The following is a 15,466-nucleotide window of genomic DNA, read 5'->3' on the forward strand; positions in this document are numbered from 1 at the left end:
CCATAGATGTTAAGTCCCATAGTGCTCAGAGCCATTTTTTGAACCAGCAGTCCAGCTAGCTCATTGACTGTGCGTATGGAGTTGAGAAGAATGGGTTACAATGGTCTAAAAGCCTCTCGTAAGCCACACTTTTCTGTAGTCAGTGCTAAGCGACGCTTGATGTGGTATTAAGAGGCGCCGCTAGATGAATGGAAACGACTTATTTAGACTGTGGCAGCCATGTGTAGTGCCATCATGTGAATGGCCCCCAGTGAAGTGAGGAGAAAGTGGTGTTAAAGGTACGAGGTCGTTTACCGTGGTTAGTGTGTGTTTCAATGACGCTTCGTAGAAAATCAGCTGAGATGCAGATCCAGATAATTTTTAGCCTTTGTTTTGAAATCGTGTAAAAGTGTAAAAACACGTAAAAAATAATTTATTCAGTTTCTTTAATCTTAAAACAACAAAATCATATATTGTTTACTTACTTTGACCTACATTGTCACAGTCTACCTGTTCAGTTAGAAAAGAAAACCATTCTTCTTCTTGTAATTTGCACAAAAATGTCGGTTATTTTCTACTTGATCTCCGGATGACACCTAAGGAAATTTTTCTCTGTTGAAACCACTGCCAGCAGCTTATAACTTTCCGAATTCATAATGCATTTTAGAAAAGTTCTTATTCTTTTCTGTGTTGAAAAGCAGCCTTCTGCTCTAATGTAGTTATGCAAATTGTCAAGAAGATTTTTGACGGTTTGGTAATTTCACTAAGGAACTTGGCTAGATTTTTTTCCGAAACAAATTTCAGCAGTTCATACAATTTGCAATTTTCAAGAATATCAGATTCTTCAACACACTTTTAGTTCAGTTTAAAGCTTTTCCTTGTCAGTCATGGGATACGCCCCAGCAATCAGCACTGTTTCGTATGTAGCGTATTCATTCTTAAAACTAGCGAATCATTTCCTCGTGAACAATTTAATAGCTACTAAGCATTTAGTGAAAGAATGTCTGACCATTATACCGACAAATATACAGTCACACACTTCCTTAGGTTCTACCACGAGTGTCTTTGAAGGATTCACACGGTACTTTGAGTTTCTTAATTTTAAAACAACAGTTCTGACTACTGTTACATATTCATTAACTTTAAACACACAAAATTGTCGAGATGGCTTTGGTTGTAAATAATTTCAAAGTGAGGCATAATCTAATGAGGCAGCTCTACCAAAAACTTGGAATTATCCTCATTCGGGTATTTTAAAATTCCTTTTGGTTCTGTGATGGTTTGATCTGCGTTTTATGTTCACTGAATTTTAGTAAGACTATTTTTTAAAGGTTACAAATTTTCTCGAATTTTGTTTATGTTCATTACGTTGAAAATTTATGTTTTATTATTCTAAAACATGCTTTGATATGCGTTCTGCAGTTTCATTTTCTGGGAACAAAATCCCCAAAAATGCTTAAATATTTCTCCATTCAGTACGTACCATGGAACAAGAACCATGTAAATGTGTTCCAAAGTATCTGCTGTATCACAACCATAAGAGCTACGAAGGAAGCTTTTCTAATTTCCATTATTGTCTCCTTTGTAGCCGGAGCACCTCATTTTCAATCGTCTTAGAACCAACTTTGAAGACTGGAGTGGTTTCTAAGTGATTCTTCAAAATGGAATGTAACTTAGATACAAAACTTAGTAATCCCCTAAATACTCCTGACTTAACGAATCATCTTCTTCATCATGTCCACGTAAGGGAGTTTCAAAGTTTCCCTACTAGAAAATGTAGTTTATTATTTTGGACAAATTTTCACAGTTCTTTTTAATCTTTATGCTTTACATTATACTCATTGATTGAAAGTCTGTATGCCTCACCAGTTTTCTCGTTAATACTAACTGTTCCTAAAAGAGATAGTGAACCTACATTATCAACGTACTGCTTCCACATCTCACGCTTTTCAGTTTTTCCGTTTTGCCTATATCTGCAAAACCATCTTTTGTCTGCGTTCCATACCCTCCTAACACCAAACACGGAAAGCAAAAACTGCAATTTTTCTTCTCAGCCACAAAGCCAACTTTTCCGTTCAAACCATTCAGAATTAAAGCTATGTATGTATTTCTTGTTGTTGCCTATGTCTGACTGAGATATTAGAATATCAGGTGTTGGACCTCTGCTGTGTTGAAACTTTAGCTCTTGAGGCTATTTCTTTGGGATGCAAAGCGAATAGTTAAGGTTATATGTAAGATAGAAAACATAAAAAGTCGATCAAATAGATTAGTTGGAGGCAGGATAATAGCCTAATTCCACAGTTTATGTCATTCAAGAAAATGCCAAAGCATAACACACACGGAATAAAAAAAAGCCCTTCTTTTATCACTGCTAAAGCGGCCGTACTCCCTCTCCCTTACAGCGTCGTGCACAGGCCCGTATGTGTGCACACGCACAATAGCGAAATAGCCACTGGAAACTGAGAAGCGCACAATTCCATACAAAGATTCTTTTTTTTTTTTTTTGCTCATTGAACAAGGGTACTGCATATTGTGTAAGTACAAAGAAACAAAGTAAAAAAGGCTCGTTGTGTTAAATGTTATCGATAAATAGGGGGTGCTGCAGTTCCGCAGTGCATACACCCGAGCTGCCACTGTATGAGGTTCTTTATTGCGCTTAAATAGCTTTGCTATTTGGGCAGCAAAATAATCGATGATGGCCAAAGTAGAGACGACATAACATGCAAGCTTGCTATGACAAGAAAATCGTTTCTGAATAAGATAAATTTATTGACCTCGAAAGTAAATTTTTGTGTTAGGAGTTGTTTTCTGAACGTATGTCTCTGGAGTGTGGTCTTGTACAGAAGTGAAACGTGGACGATAAACGAATTCAGACAAGAACAAAATATAAGGTTGTGTAATACAGTACTACAGTAAAATACTGAAGCTTAGTGGGGTAGATCGGATAACTAATTAGGAGTACTGAATTGAAATGTAAAGAAAAGAAATTTAAGGTATGACTTGACTTAAAAAAAAAATGCTCTGAGCACTATGGGACTTAACATCTATGGTCATCAGTCCCCTAGAACTTAGAACTACTTAAACCTAACTAACCTAAGGACATCACGCAACACCCAGTCATCACGAGGCAGAGAAAATCCCTGACCCCGCCGGGAATCGAACCCGGGAACCCGGGCGTGGGAAGCGAGAATGCTACCGCACGACCACGAGCTGCGGACCACTTGAATAAAAGAAACAATAGGTTGGAAGGTCAACTCCTGAGACATCAAGGAAGCGCGAGTTTGCTAAGTAGTGGAAGGACGTCTGCAGAGCAAAAACTGTAGAGGAAAACCGAGGCTTAACTACAGTAAGCGCGTTAAATGGTTGTAGTTCGTTAATACGTGGTTAAGCAGAGGTGAAAAGGCGATCACAGTGTAGACTAGAATGTAAACCCGCATCAAACAGTTTTCGGACTGAATTCTACAGCAATAAACAGTAACCGATGCCTGTGTTCCATTACTCAACTTGTTATGGGCATTTTCATTCTGTGTATCAAATACTTCAACTAATACCGGCCCTCTTTTAACCATGTAATGCAGTTTACCTGCACAAACTCTTCCAGATTTACTCCTGGTGTTTTAGTGCCGGCATAATGGTAAGGTTACAACACAGGGAGAAAGATTCTAGGCCAGCCTTCTTCTTATGCACTTAAATACGCTCAGATTAGTTGCAATATGTAAAAATATGAAAGTCGCAGTACTTCGACGTAGTTTGTAGAACTGGTGTCTCAGTGGGCCAACAATCTCTCAGAAAAGCAAGATAGTTTTATTACATAGCTATATATAGGGGCTATGATTAGTTCTCTTAGACTCACTCAGTATATAGGGGCTATGATTAGTTCTCTTAGACTCACTCAGTCGATTGATGTTTCCTGATGGTTCACCGAATCGTGACTTGAATTTGGTACAGATAAACATTTACGTTACTTCACTGGTTACTGAAACAAAAGAATACCTCACAGAAATATTATCTCTGACATTTTGTGTCGATGCCTAAATTAAGTGATGTTGTAACATTACCAAGTACATGAAAATACGAGTTATTCGTTAAAATAAGTACAAAATTACACCAGTTCAATTCCTTCAGGAGACTAGACGTGGCAGCGGGAGAACATGGAGCAAACTTCTGAGGTTCCAACAACTGTAAGTAAAACGAAATGTTGTTGACATCTATCACCCCTCTTACGTTTCAAATGGGGTAGAATTTTTTTCGATAATGTATTTAGAAATTTAAGTCCCTACGGAGAAATTATATTATTATATGTAAAAAACAGCAAAACTTTTGCATTAGCTATTGATCACATTATCTATGTATATAGAGAGCATTGTTGGTTACTATACACGGCAATTACGGTGCGTCAAACAGCGAGATACTACAGGTCTCGCAAAAATACGAAATATTTGCTAACGTGAAGACTTGTTTCTTACGCAGTTCTCACTAAATACAAATTTTATAACATTGTTTGTGAATTTCAAACAGAAGGATCATATTGTGTGCATTTACCTTGTACCAAAAAATAATTTCCACTTTGTTAATGTGCCAACTCCACCCTAAAATTGTTATAGATTATTTTATTGCACGCTCGGCTGATTAATCTACATCAACGTATTGCTATACTTTACAGACAACAGTTTCATTGAAGCAAAGAGCACGCATCATTTGGCTATTTGTACGTATTAGTTATACGCGGCAAAATTCCGTCCGCTGCCCATTTATAACAGAAAGTACTCACGAAATAAGATGGTTTCGCAGTACACTGAGACTCAGAACAAAATCTTTAACCTGCATATTTCTGCAGTAATAAAAGCAGCAGCAGCAGCTGCTATGCGGCACGTACAAGTATTCATGTAAACAGTGTTCAGACAAAGGGCTTCAACAAAACAATATGAATAGATGTTTAGGCACCTTTTGGAATGAAAAGCAGTCTTAATTCTCATTTGGATAGATGCATATAAATTTAGAATGTTGGTCAATTTTATGCCAGAATTTGCATAGAAACTATTAAGATTCTTTGAGAAATACTTGAAGAGAATATTTGACACTCAGTTTTTGTTTTCTGTAGAGTGCACAACGGTCCGATGATATTAGAATCTGTAAAATGTGAAGGCCAGAGCATATGGTATTTCTTTTTCAGTCTCATCGTACCAATCTTTGTCATTTACAATCACCTGGGTGGGGAAATAACGCTGGTAATTGTGACCACATATTTCAGTTAACGTATTTAAAACAGAGGTGAAAAATCTAATTAAGATCAACATCGGCTGTCAAAACAGAATTGACTCTTATAGCACCACAAGAGATGGCTGAAGCACTAATTGTAAGGTTTATTTTTTGCTTGCTTGTTTTCGAGTACGATACTACACTCCTGGAAATTGAAATAAGAACACCGTGAATTCATTGTCCCAGGAAGGGGAAACTTTATTGACACATTCCTGGGGTCAGATACATCACATGATCACACTGACAGAACCACAGGCACATAGACACAGGCAACAGAGCATGCACAATGTCGGCACTAGTACAGTGTATATCCACCTTTCGCAGCAATGCAGGCTGCTATTCTCCCATGGAGACGATCGTAGAGATGCTGGATGTAGTCCTGTGGAACGGCTTGCCATGCCATTTCCACCTGGCGCCTCAGTTGGACCAGCGTTCGTGCTGGACGTGCAGACCGCGTGAGACGACGCTTCATCCAGTCCCAAACATGCTCAATGGGGGACAGATCCGGAGATCTTGCTGGCCAGGGTAGTTGACTTACACCTTCTAGAGCACGTTGGGTGGCACGGGATACATGCGGACGTGCATTGTCCTGTTGGAACAGCAAGTTCCCTTGCCGGTCTAGGAATGGTAGAACGATGGGTTCGATGACGGTTTGGATGTACCGTGCACTATTCAGTGTCCCCTCGACGATCACCAGTGGTGTACGGCCAGTGTAGGAGATCGCTCCCCACACTATGATGTCGGGTGTTGGCCCTGTGTGCCTCGATCGTATGCAGTCCTGATTGTGGCGCTCACCTGCACGGCGCCAAACACGCATACGACCATCATTGGCACCAAGGCAGAAGCGACTCTCATCGCTGAAGACGACACGTCTCCATTCGTCCCTCCATTCACGCCTGTCGCGACACCACTGGAGGCGGGCTGCACGATGTTGGGGCGTGAGCGGAAGACGGCCTAACGGTGTGCGGGACCGTAGCCCAGCTTCATGGAGACGGTTGCGAATGGTCCTCACCGGTACCCCAGGAGCAACAGTGTCCCTTATTTGATGGGAAGTGGCGGTGCGGTCCCCTACGACACTGCGTAGGATCCTACGGTCTTGGCGTGCATCCGTGCGTCGCTGCGGTCCGGTCCCAGGTCGACGGGCACGTGCACCTTCCGCCGACCACTGGCGACAACATCGATGTACTGTGGAAACCTCACGCCCCACGTGTTGAGCAATTCGGCGGTACGTCCACCCGGCCTCCCGCATGTCCACTATACGCCCTCGCTCAAAGTCCGTCAACTGCACATACGGTTCACGTCCACGCTGTCGCGGCATGCTACCAGTGTTAAAGACTGCGATGGAGCTCCGTATGCCACGGCAAACTGGCTGACACTGACGGCGGCGGTGCACAAATGCTGCGCAGCTAGCGCCATTCGACGGCCAACATCGCGGTTCCTGGTGTGTCCGCTGTGCCGTGCGTGTGATCATTGCTTGTACAGCCCTCTCGCAGTGTCCGGAGCAAGTATGGTGGGTCTGACACACCGATGTCAATGTGTTCTTTTTTCCATTTCCAGGAGTGTATAACAACATTTTTATTGTTTGTGTTTTTTTATTTTTTATTTTTTTTATTTTTTTGTTTTTTTTCTTAATTTATATCTAAAAATTCCTCTATGGAGTAGAAGGAGTTGTCATTCAGAAATTCTTTTAATTTCTTCTTAAATACTTGTTGGTTATCTGTCAGACTTTTGATACTATTTGGTAAGTGACCAAAGACTTTAGTGCCAGTTTAATTCACCCCTTTCTGTGCCAAAGTTAGATTTAATCTTGAATAGTGAAGATCATCCTTTCTCCTAGTATTGTAGTTATGCACACTGCTATTACTTTTGAATTGGGTTTGGTTGTTAATAACAAATTTCATAAGAGAGTATATATACTGAGAAGCTACTGTGAATATCCCTAGATCCTTAAATAAATGTCTGCAGGATGATCTTGGGTGGACTCCAGCTATTATTCTGATTACACGCTTTTGTGCAATAAATACTTAATTTCAGTGATGAATTATCCCAAAATATGATGCCATATGAAAGCAATGAGTGAAAATAGGCGTAGTAAGCTAATTTACTAAGATGTTTATCACCAAAATTTGAGTGACCCTTATTGCATAAGTAGCTGAACTCAAACGTTTCAGCAGATCAGCAATGTGTTTCTTCCAATTTAATCTATCATAAATGGACCTACCTAAAAATTTGGAATATTCTACCTTAGCTATATGCTTCTGATTAAGGTCTATATTTATTAATGGCGTCATACCATTCACTGTACAGAACTGTATGTACTGTGTCTTATCAAAATTCAGTGAGAGTCCGTTTACAAGGAACCACTTAGTAATTTTCTGAAAGACAGTATTGACAATTTTATCAGTTAATTCTTGTTTGTCAGGTGTGATTACTATACTTGTATCATCAGCAAAGAGAACTAACTTTGCCTCTTCATGAATATAGAATGGCAAGTCATTAATATATATTAAGAACAACAAAGGACCCAAGACTGACCCTTGTGGAACCCCATTCTTGATAGTTCCCCAGTTTGAGGAACGTGCTGATCTTTGCATGTTATGAGAACTACTTATTTCAACTTTCTGCACTCTTCCAGTTAGGTACGAATTAAACCATCTGTGCACTGTCCAACTCATGCCACAATACTTGAGCTTGTCTAGCTGAGTTTCATGATTTACACAATCAAAAGCCTTTGAGAGATCACAAAAAATCCCAATGGGTGGTGTTCTGTCATTCAGATCATTCAAAATTTGATTGGTGAAAGCATATATGGCATTTTCTGTTGAAAAACCTTTCTGGAAACCAAACTGACATTTTGTTAGTACTTCATTTTTACAGATATGTGAAGCTACTCTTGAATACATTACTTTCTCTAAATTTTTCGATAAAGCTGTTAGAAGGGAGATTGGACGGAAATTGTTGACATCAGATCCATCCCCCTTTTTATGCAAACGTATAACAATAGCATATTTAAGTCTATCAGGGAAAATGCCCTGTTCCAGAGAGCTATTACACAGGTGGCTGAGAATCTTACTTATCTGTTGAGAACAAGCTTTTAGTATTTTGCTGGAAATGCCAACAATTCCATGTGAGTTTTTGCTTTTAAGCAAGTTTATTATTTTCCTAATTTCAGAGGGAGAAGTGGGTGAGATTTCAATTGTATCAAATTGCTTAGGTGTGGCCTCTTCCATTGACAGCCTAGCATCTTCTAATGAACACCTGGATCCTACTATATCCACAACATTTAGAAAATGATTATTAAAAATATTTTCAACTTCTGACTTTTTGTTCGTAAAGTTTTCATTCAATTTGATGGTAATACTGTCTTCCTGAGCTCTTGGTTGACCTGTTTCTCTTTTAATAATATTCCAAATTGTTTTAATTTTATTATCAGAGTTGCTCATTTCAGACATGATACACATACTTCTGGATTTTTTAATAACTTTTCTTAATACAACACAGTAGTTTTTATAATGTTTGATAGTTTCTGGGCCACTACTCTTTCTTGCTGTCAGATACATTTCCCTTTTCCGGTTACAAGATATTTTTATACCTTTAGTAAGCCATGGTTTGTTACAAGGTTTCTTACGAGTATATTTAACTATTTTCTTGGGGAAGCAGTTTTCAAATGCATTTGCAAAAATGTCATGAAATAAACTGGTTCGTGTAGGCTGTGCTTTCTACGATTACACTTAGCCACCGCGCCTTTTCGTGTCAGTGCTAAACAGAAGTACACATCTCCTCCACTACCCTCATGTGTCAGGCGATAGAGTGTTTTCCTTTTAGCCATTACTATGTCAAGAATTTGAATTTTTACCACGAACTTTGTATACTGTCGTAAAACTATGAGTAGGTATAGTACTCAAGGTACCCTCAGAAGATATGGGACGGGTCTTGCAGATACACAATATAAGATAGTACCGACAAATTTTCAGTCATCGCGCGTCTGTGGAGTGTGGCACGATGATAAAGTAACATAATAACTGGCGGCTCTGATGTCTTCGGAGATGTGTTAGTACAAAGCAAAAACAAAAGATGAAGACAGCTTACAACGTATGTTTTCACGTTGCATAACTCGACGACGACGCATCCTTATCTTCCGTCGAATTCGTGGTATTCACAATGCTGTCCTCGTCCCTCTCCTCCGACGACTTAATATTTTACGTTTTTAGTACGGAACGATGGTGAATAGGACAGCGAGTATACATTCAGTTGGATACTACATTCAGTTGGATCGAAAATGTCTCATCACCTATATACATTTCATTTGATACGAATATAACAATTCTGTGGTGCGTAATGGTTAGTCTTGGTTTGTTCATAACGTAACAATCACAGGCCTACCTTCCTCTATGCGTTTTAAAGTGTAGGCTCATTGTTTCCAAAAGTTTCAATCAAATTCCTAAAACAGAATAACTCTATACAAACGTGAATTAACATAAGAGAAGAGCTAAAATAATTACACAAGGATATGTGACTGGCTGGACGCTTACAAAAAACCTGGATGAGCCAGCACCTTGACAACACATTAAAAACTTTTCTCTAAAATTTTAGGAGACATATGAGTATCAGAACATTCATAAAGCCTTGAAAGTCGCCCCTTATTCCTTTGATAATCAAGTAAAGTAGAGGGAAAATCTGTCAGCAGATGATCTGCTGCGCTCTGATCTTAAAATAAAACACAGTCCAGTAAAATGTGGCGCTATGTGTTCTGTACGCCACAAACACCACACATTAGTGGATCCTCGTCGGAGGAAGAAGCCGTTGCCTTATAGGGCTGTGTCCTATGCAAAGACAAGTGAGAAGGACCTCAATCCGCCTGCGTAACTGGAAGGACGTACGTCACAGCCATGTCGTGGACTTTATCAGACGCAGCTTATTGTCTGTCCCTTCCAACCTTCATTCTTCCCATCGACGCATAACTCTTTGTACCTCAACAGCGATGTGACAGCATGTAGAGGGTTGGCTCATTGCTTATCTGATGATTGTGGCATGCCTCCTTGGCTACTACAGCTGCAATTTCGTTCACCTTAGTACCCACGTCTCTAGCCACCCAGCGGAAAGACACCTCCTTCAACTACCGTAGTGGGTGCAGGAGGGCGTGTTGGATATTCTGGACTACTTTATCAGCTGGTTTCCAGTGTTGTAGAGAGTGAAGGATTCTCAGGGAGTCGGAACAAATGAGAAATTTTGCACTCGCAACACATCTCATCTGTTCCATTGCCTGCAAAGTGTCATATAATTCCGTATCAAAGACAGGTCTCGAGGCTGTTGGATCTTGAGGACACGATCAGGGTAAAAAAAAACAAAGCAACCTGGTTAGACCTATCTGTAAATGTAGCCATATAGTTGTGCTGCTCAGTTAAAATGTCATAAAATATTGTATTAAAATCAGATGAAGAAGTGCAGCCTCTCCCGTACTGCACTAATTTTAAAATTATTCCTTAGTTCTGCAGTGACTAGAGCGGCAGTCGGCTAAAGCACTGCCTTGGGGTTGTACTTGCTCCATACAAGTTACTCCAGCACACGCTTCATGCAGATCAAATGGCTCGAAGCACTATGGGACTTAACATCTGAGGTCATCAGTCCCCTAGACTTGGAACTACTCAAACCTAACTAACCTAAGGACATCACACACATCCATGCCCGAGGCAGGATTCGAACCTGCGACCGTAGCAGCAGCGCGGTCACGCAGATCCTAGACGGCCTTAATGTTCGTGGACGACTGGAGGAAAAGCTTTCCGTAGATGTCTGGGCAACAGTATGTTATACGGCGAATTAGGAACAGTGAGAATCCTACATGTCTGATGTACCACGAGGACTTGCCGCAGATTGTGTGTGTGGCAGTTCCGCAGCATCAGTACAGAGACTGGCTATGGGGCTGGTCCTGTAAGAAGCCGTAGCTAGCCTGATTCCCTCATGGTGGTCTTTTATGATTTCAACTGATTTGTTGTCAGCTCCATATTTTTGTAAGGTGTTGAATAATGTTTCTCTGTTAACACATTTTATTATTCTTATTTTTATATGTTCGTATCAACAGACGAGAGAGTAGATGTACTTAAGTCTCACTGTAAGATTATTATTTTGTATTACACTGTACTACGTGAAATTTCTGAATTAACAGTGCATGTGGACCGGAAAATAAGCTTACGGCCTGAAAATATAGCTTGTGCCTGAACTAACTTGCACCAAAATTGTGTAGATGAACTTTAAGTGACAGACAACATAGTGTGTTATAACCAGCTGAGCAGCTTTTTTCCAGAAAGTGGAATTGGGCTGAGCATTTGTTTTCTACTTCGTACGACTGCAGCCAAAAGTTGAAAGGGCGATTAACAATTTTGATAAGACTCGTCCTAAGAGCAGGCCTTGCTGTAATTTAATTCTATATTTCTTCGTACATTTCTGAGCTCATTTTTGTGCATATATATCCCATCGTAATTTTCTTTTCTTTATTTTTAATTGTTGTATTAGCTGACTATTCTCTGCAATTTATTGACCGACAAGCTGTAAATTTTAGTTCATAGGTGCTAATAAACATGTTGTTATGCGCATTAAACCCGAGCACAACACTGCCGTCACCCGATATCATTTGTTCGAAGTGTTCCAGAACAACTGTGTTCCGTCTTCTCAACGCTACCACAGTAGTCGAAATCTTGCGAAAACTTCCCACGTTATCAATTGAATAACATCTTTGTCCTCTTGCGATGTTACGACTAGTGTCCTACTCGTCTTTTAAGCGGTCAAAAGGCTGCATGTGGTCGAAGCTGTTACTTGGCTGACGACTTGGGAACTTTAGCGAAATACGAGATACAGGCCTAACTCAATTCCCTTTATGAAGTTTGAGGACTTGTAGTGGGATCAAGAAGGTAAAGTTTGCCATACGAACTCAAGTTTCTCGCTTACTCCTGCTGCTTGTCATCTGGGTCCATTCACATGTAGCATTCGATTTGACGAACACCGACGTCCAAACAGATACGGTATCTCCGCACCATGTTCCGTCACACACGATCACCAATTCCTGATCCTCCAGCATCAAAAGTGTCGGTTAGACCATCAGTGACAGAGCCGCTCGAGATCCTGCTGCTAATAAGGCGAGTACAGCGTTTCGTTTATTACATATTTTTACGAGTTTCAAACAGGAGTGATTTCAGAAATGGGTAGGCACTGAGATTGCTATGTACAGATGCGAGCTGAGTTGGTGACCCTTCGCTCACAGCTCTAGGCAGTTTTTTGCTTCGGTCGCACAGCTTGAGGCTGCTGCCAAGGGGCATCACTGTGTGTGGGGGGGGGGGGGGGGGGGGAGTGGGGAGGGTCGAACGCAGGGATGCGAGGGACGTCGAGCACGACTCACGTCTCCCCCGACTGGTCGATTGCTGTGGCCGCCCCGGGTACTGCCTGCACTGAGGTTGACCACTCACCCGTGGTCGAGTGAGAGATCATTCCAGAGTCTGGCAGACAGCGAAAGACTTTCCGAGGGATTGATCGTAGGACTTCCCCAGTTCGTTTAACGAATAGGTTTCTGGCGTTATCTGTGGCTGACGAAGCCTCTCAGCCGGATGCAGTCGTCCACCCAGATGCAGTTGGAAGGATCGATGGGATGACTACAGGGTGGACAGAGTAACGTTATCAATTTGAAGCAGACGCACAGTAAGGGCTGGTTTAGGTAAGTCGGCTGTGTAAACGAGCAGTGGCGTGTCGTATCCTTGCGTCACACCGACTGTTGTTAACGTGAACCTGTCGTTTGGTTAAATAGAAGTGTTATGTTCGCTGCCCTTGGTTTCTCAACTCGGCGTTCACGAGAAGAGAAATTGTTACCACTAACAGACTTATTCATTTATTTAGTTAATCGTATGGTAATCGTATACAACATACAGTTGATGTAAGACAAGTGATTTTATACGATATACATATGTTATAAGACAAGATTAAACCATAAAGTCTGTGCTTTTCAACCAATTAATTAAGCTGGGTGTGAGAGTGAACAAGTCGTCGGGAATTCCCGGGTATAAATGAAGTTGACAGCGTTGGACTAGATGGTCAATTGTTTGCTCTTCTTAATTACATTCACACATTGGTGAACTGATCCAGCCCCATTTGTACCTGAAATAGTTACAATAACCATGTCCAGTCCTTAACCTGTTGAGGTGGCAACAGAGGTTCCTCGGTAGGTCAAAACTTTTTGGCTTCTTTGTGGGATCGAGGTGATGGGCTCTTGTTCCCAATGTTTTTGTTGACCATCCATGCTTCCAGCTTTCATTTAGATCAAAACCATCCGCGATGAGTTGTCTTGCAGTAACACTTGCTGGTCTTCTTGATCGCAATCGTTGCGGATGACAGAATTCCTGGTGCAGTGGTAGAGAGGGTGATGCAGATTTTCTTGGTCTCCCTCAGTAGAAATGAATATATGTAAGCAACTGAAGAATTGTTACCAAATTACACTCATGATTTTCGATTTAGAATGTCGTCATACTATAGCGTTGAAGAACAGCGGGTCTCCTGCAAAACTACTTCACTTTAACAGTGTCAGCTTTAAAATTCAAATCACGTACAACAGCGATATTAATAATCAAATAGCACTACGTTACTTCTTTAATAATACACTCACTTGTTTCATTAATTTAAATTGCATTTGTGAATCGCAGCGTAAAAACGTTCAAAACGTAATAACCCTGGCACCAGCCCCAAGTTAGAAACCTTGCTCTTTAATACAGTGAACAAACTAACAAACTATGTTACCAGTGTGAAAACAGTATTTCACAAGCCTCCTGGTCACTCCAGTGCATCGTAATTCGCGGTAGGGCATTATGCGGCTGCAGTGGAGCGAGCGAGTGGCAAACAGTGAGCTCATATGTTTACAAGCTGAACCTTCAGAAGGCCATATCCGCGTAATTTCAGAATTACGGCCGAAACTTTCGCTCGGTATCGAGTGCTGGGGCTGATGTCTTGCAAGTGAGCTTTCTTCTCCTTAAAATATGAGGTCAAGTTGTTGACGGTTCCAGGTTAAAATAGCCCTTAGTTCTTTGAGTACGTTCGTTGCCAAATGTACTTGCAAATTCCACCCGCTTTTACAAAAGGGCACTTCAAAATTTGGTGATCTTTTCTTATGTTTCGTTACGTGTGTATGTACTGTCCAGCCACATTAACGTGACCACATGTCCAAAGCCTGAAAAACCACTTTTTTCAGCAAGGAGCTCTGCGAGACCTACAGGAAGAGCGTCAGTGAGATTCTGGAAGGTACCGAAAGGGATGTAGAGCCATGCCGACTCCAGTGCCGTAGCCAGATGCGCTATGTTTCTCTGTTGAGGATCCAGGCGCGAATAGCCCGGTCGAGGTGGTCCCACAGATGCTCGATTGGGTTTAAATCCGGGGAAATCGGAAATTTATGGTAACGACTATGGGAACAAACTGCTGAGGTCATCGTCCCTAGGCTTACACACTACTTAACCTAATTTACACTAACTTACGCTAAGGACAACACACACATCCATGCCCGAGGGACGACTCGACCCTCCGACGTGGGGAGCCGCGCGAACCGATGCAAAGCACCTGAGACCGGACAGCTACCCCATGCGGCTAAATCCGGGAAGTTTGGTGGCCAGAGGAGTACGGCAAACTCATCCTAGTGCTCTTCGAATCACACACATACACTGCGAGCTGTGTGTCTTGTTGTTTTGTCTTGCTGGTAGATGCCATGGTGTTGAGAAAAAACAAGCTGTGATTCTTGAAGTTTTCCCGGTGTACTGAATATTCGATGAGATTTCGGGATTGCAGCCGGATCACGTTGATTTCTTGCCACGGTATTTCGGCTGCAATCGTCCAGCCATCTTCAGGTGAGTGTCCATCACTGGAGACTGCAAGTTCCCGGAGTCAACTTTGTAGCAAAACATTGGCGCGAAAACGCATGCGCCTTGGCCTCCGTCACAGGAGCGTCCTCTATTGAAATCCGCGCCCTCTGGAGGTACTGTTCTATTTGTGGTGGGCAGGCGCATGCGTAAAGGTGAAAACTACATGTCCGCCCTCTGTCGGAATGCGCGCCCATTATGAATAAACTGTTTCTCTCAGAGGAAATTAGAGATATCACCGGGTCCCAAGCCTTGTCCAGTTGAAAACCGCCATCACGATTTATAAGATTTTGCTCTAGGCGTATCACCACAGATTCTTTAATTACGTGTCGTCTGACCGATGTCAG

At 41.5% G+C, this 15,466-nt stretch overlaps 1 protein-coding gene and 1 pseudogene across 1 annotated transcript in view; one reads left to right on the top strand and one right to left on the bottom strand.

Moving 5' to 3' along the window:
* Nucleotides 1-497: 497 nt before the first annotated feature.
* Nucleotides 498-1,353, bottom strand: LOC124775461 (annotated as a pseudogene).
* A 10,914-nt stretch (nt 1,354-12,267) lies between these two features.
* The window catches only part of LOC124775471 (E3 ubiquitin-protein ligase TRIM37-like), a 201,349-nt gene continuing 198,150 nt past the window's right edge, over nt 12,268-15,466 (top strand). Inside the window, exon 1 of the mRNA XM_047250307.1 lies at nt 12,268-12,321. Within this exon, the coding sequence (XP_047106263.1) occupies nt 12,268-12,321 (54 nt within the window). The remainder of the gene's footprint in view (nt 12,322-15,466) is intronic.

The sequence above is a fragment of the Schistocerca piceifrons genome, chromosome 1, assembly GCF_021461385.2.
Source record: "Schistocerca piceifrons isolate TAMUIC-IGC-003096 chromosome 1, iqSchPice1.1, whole genome shotgun sequence".
NCBI lineage: Eukaryota > Metazoa > Arthropoda > Insecta > Orthoptera > Acrididae > Schistocerca > Schistocerca piceifrons.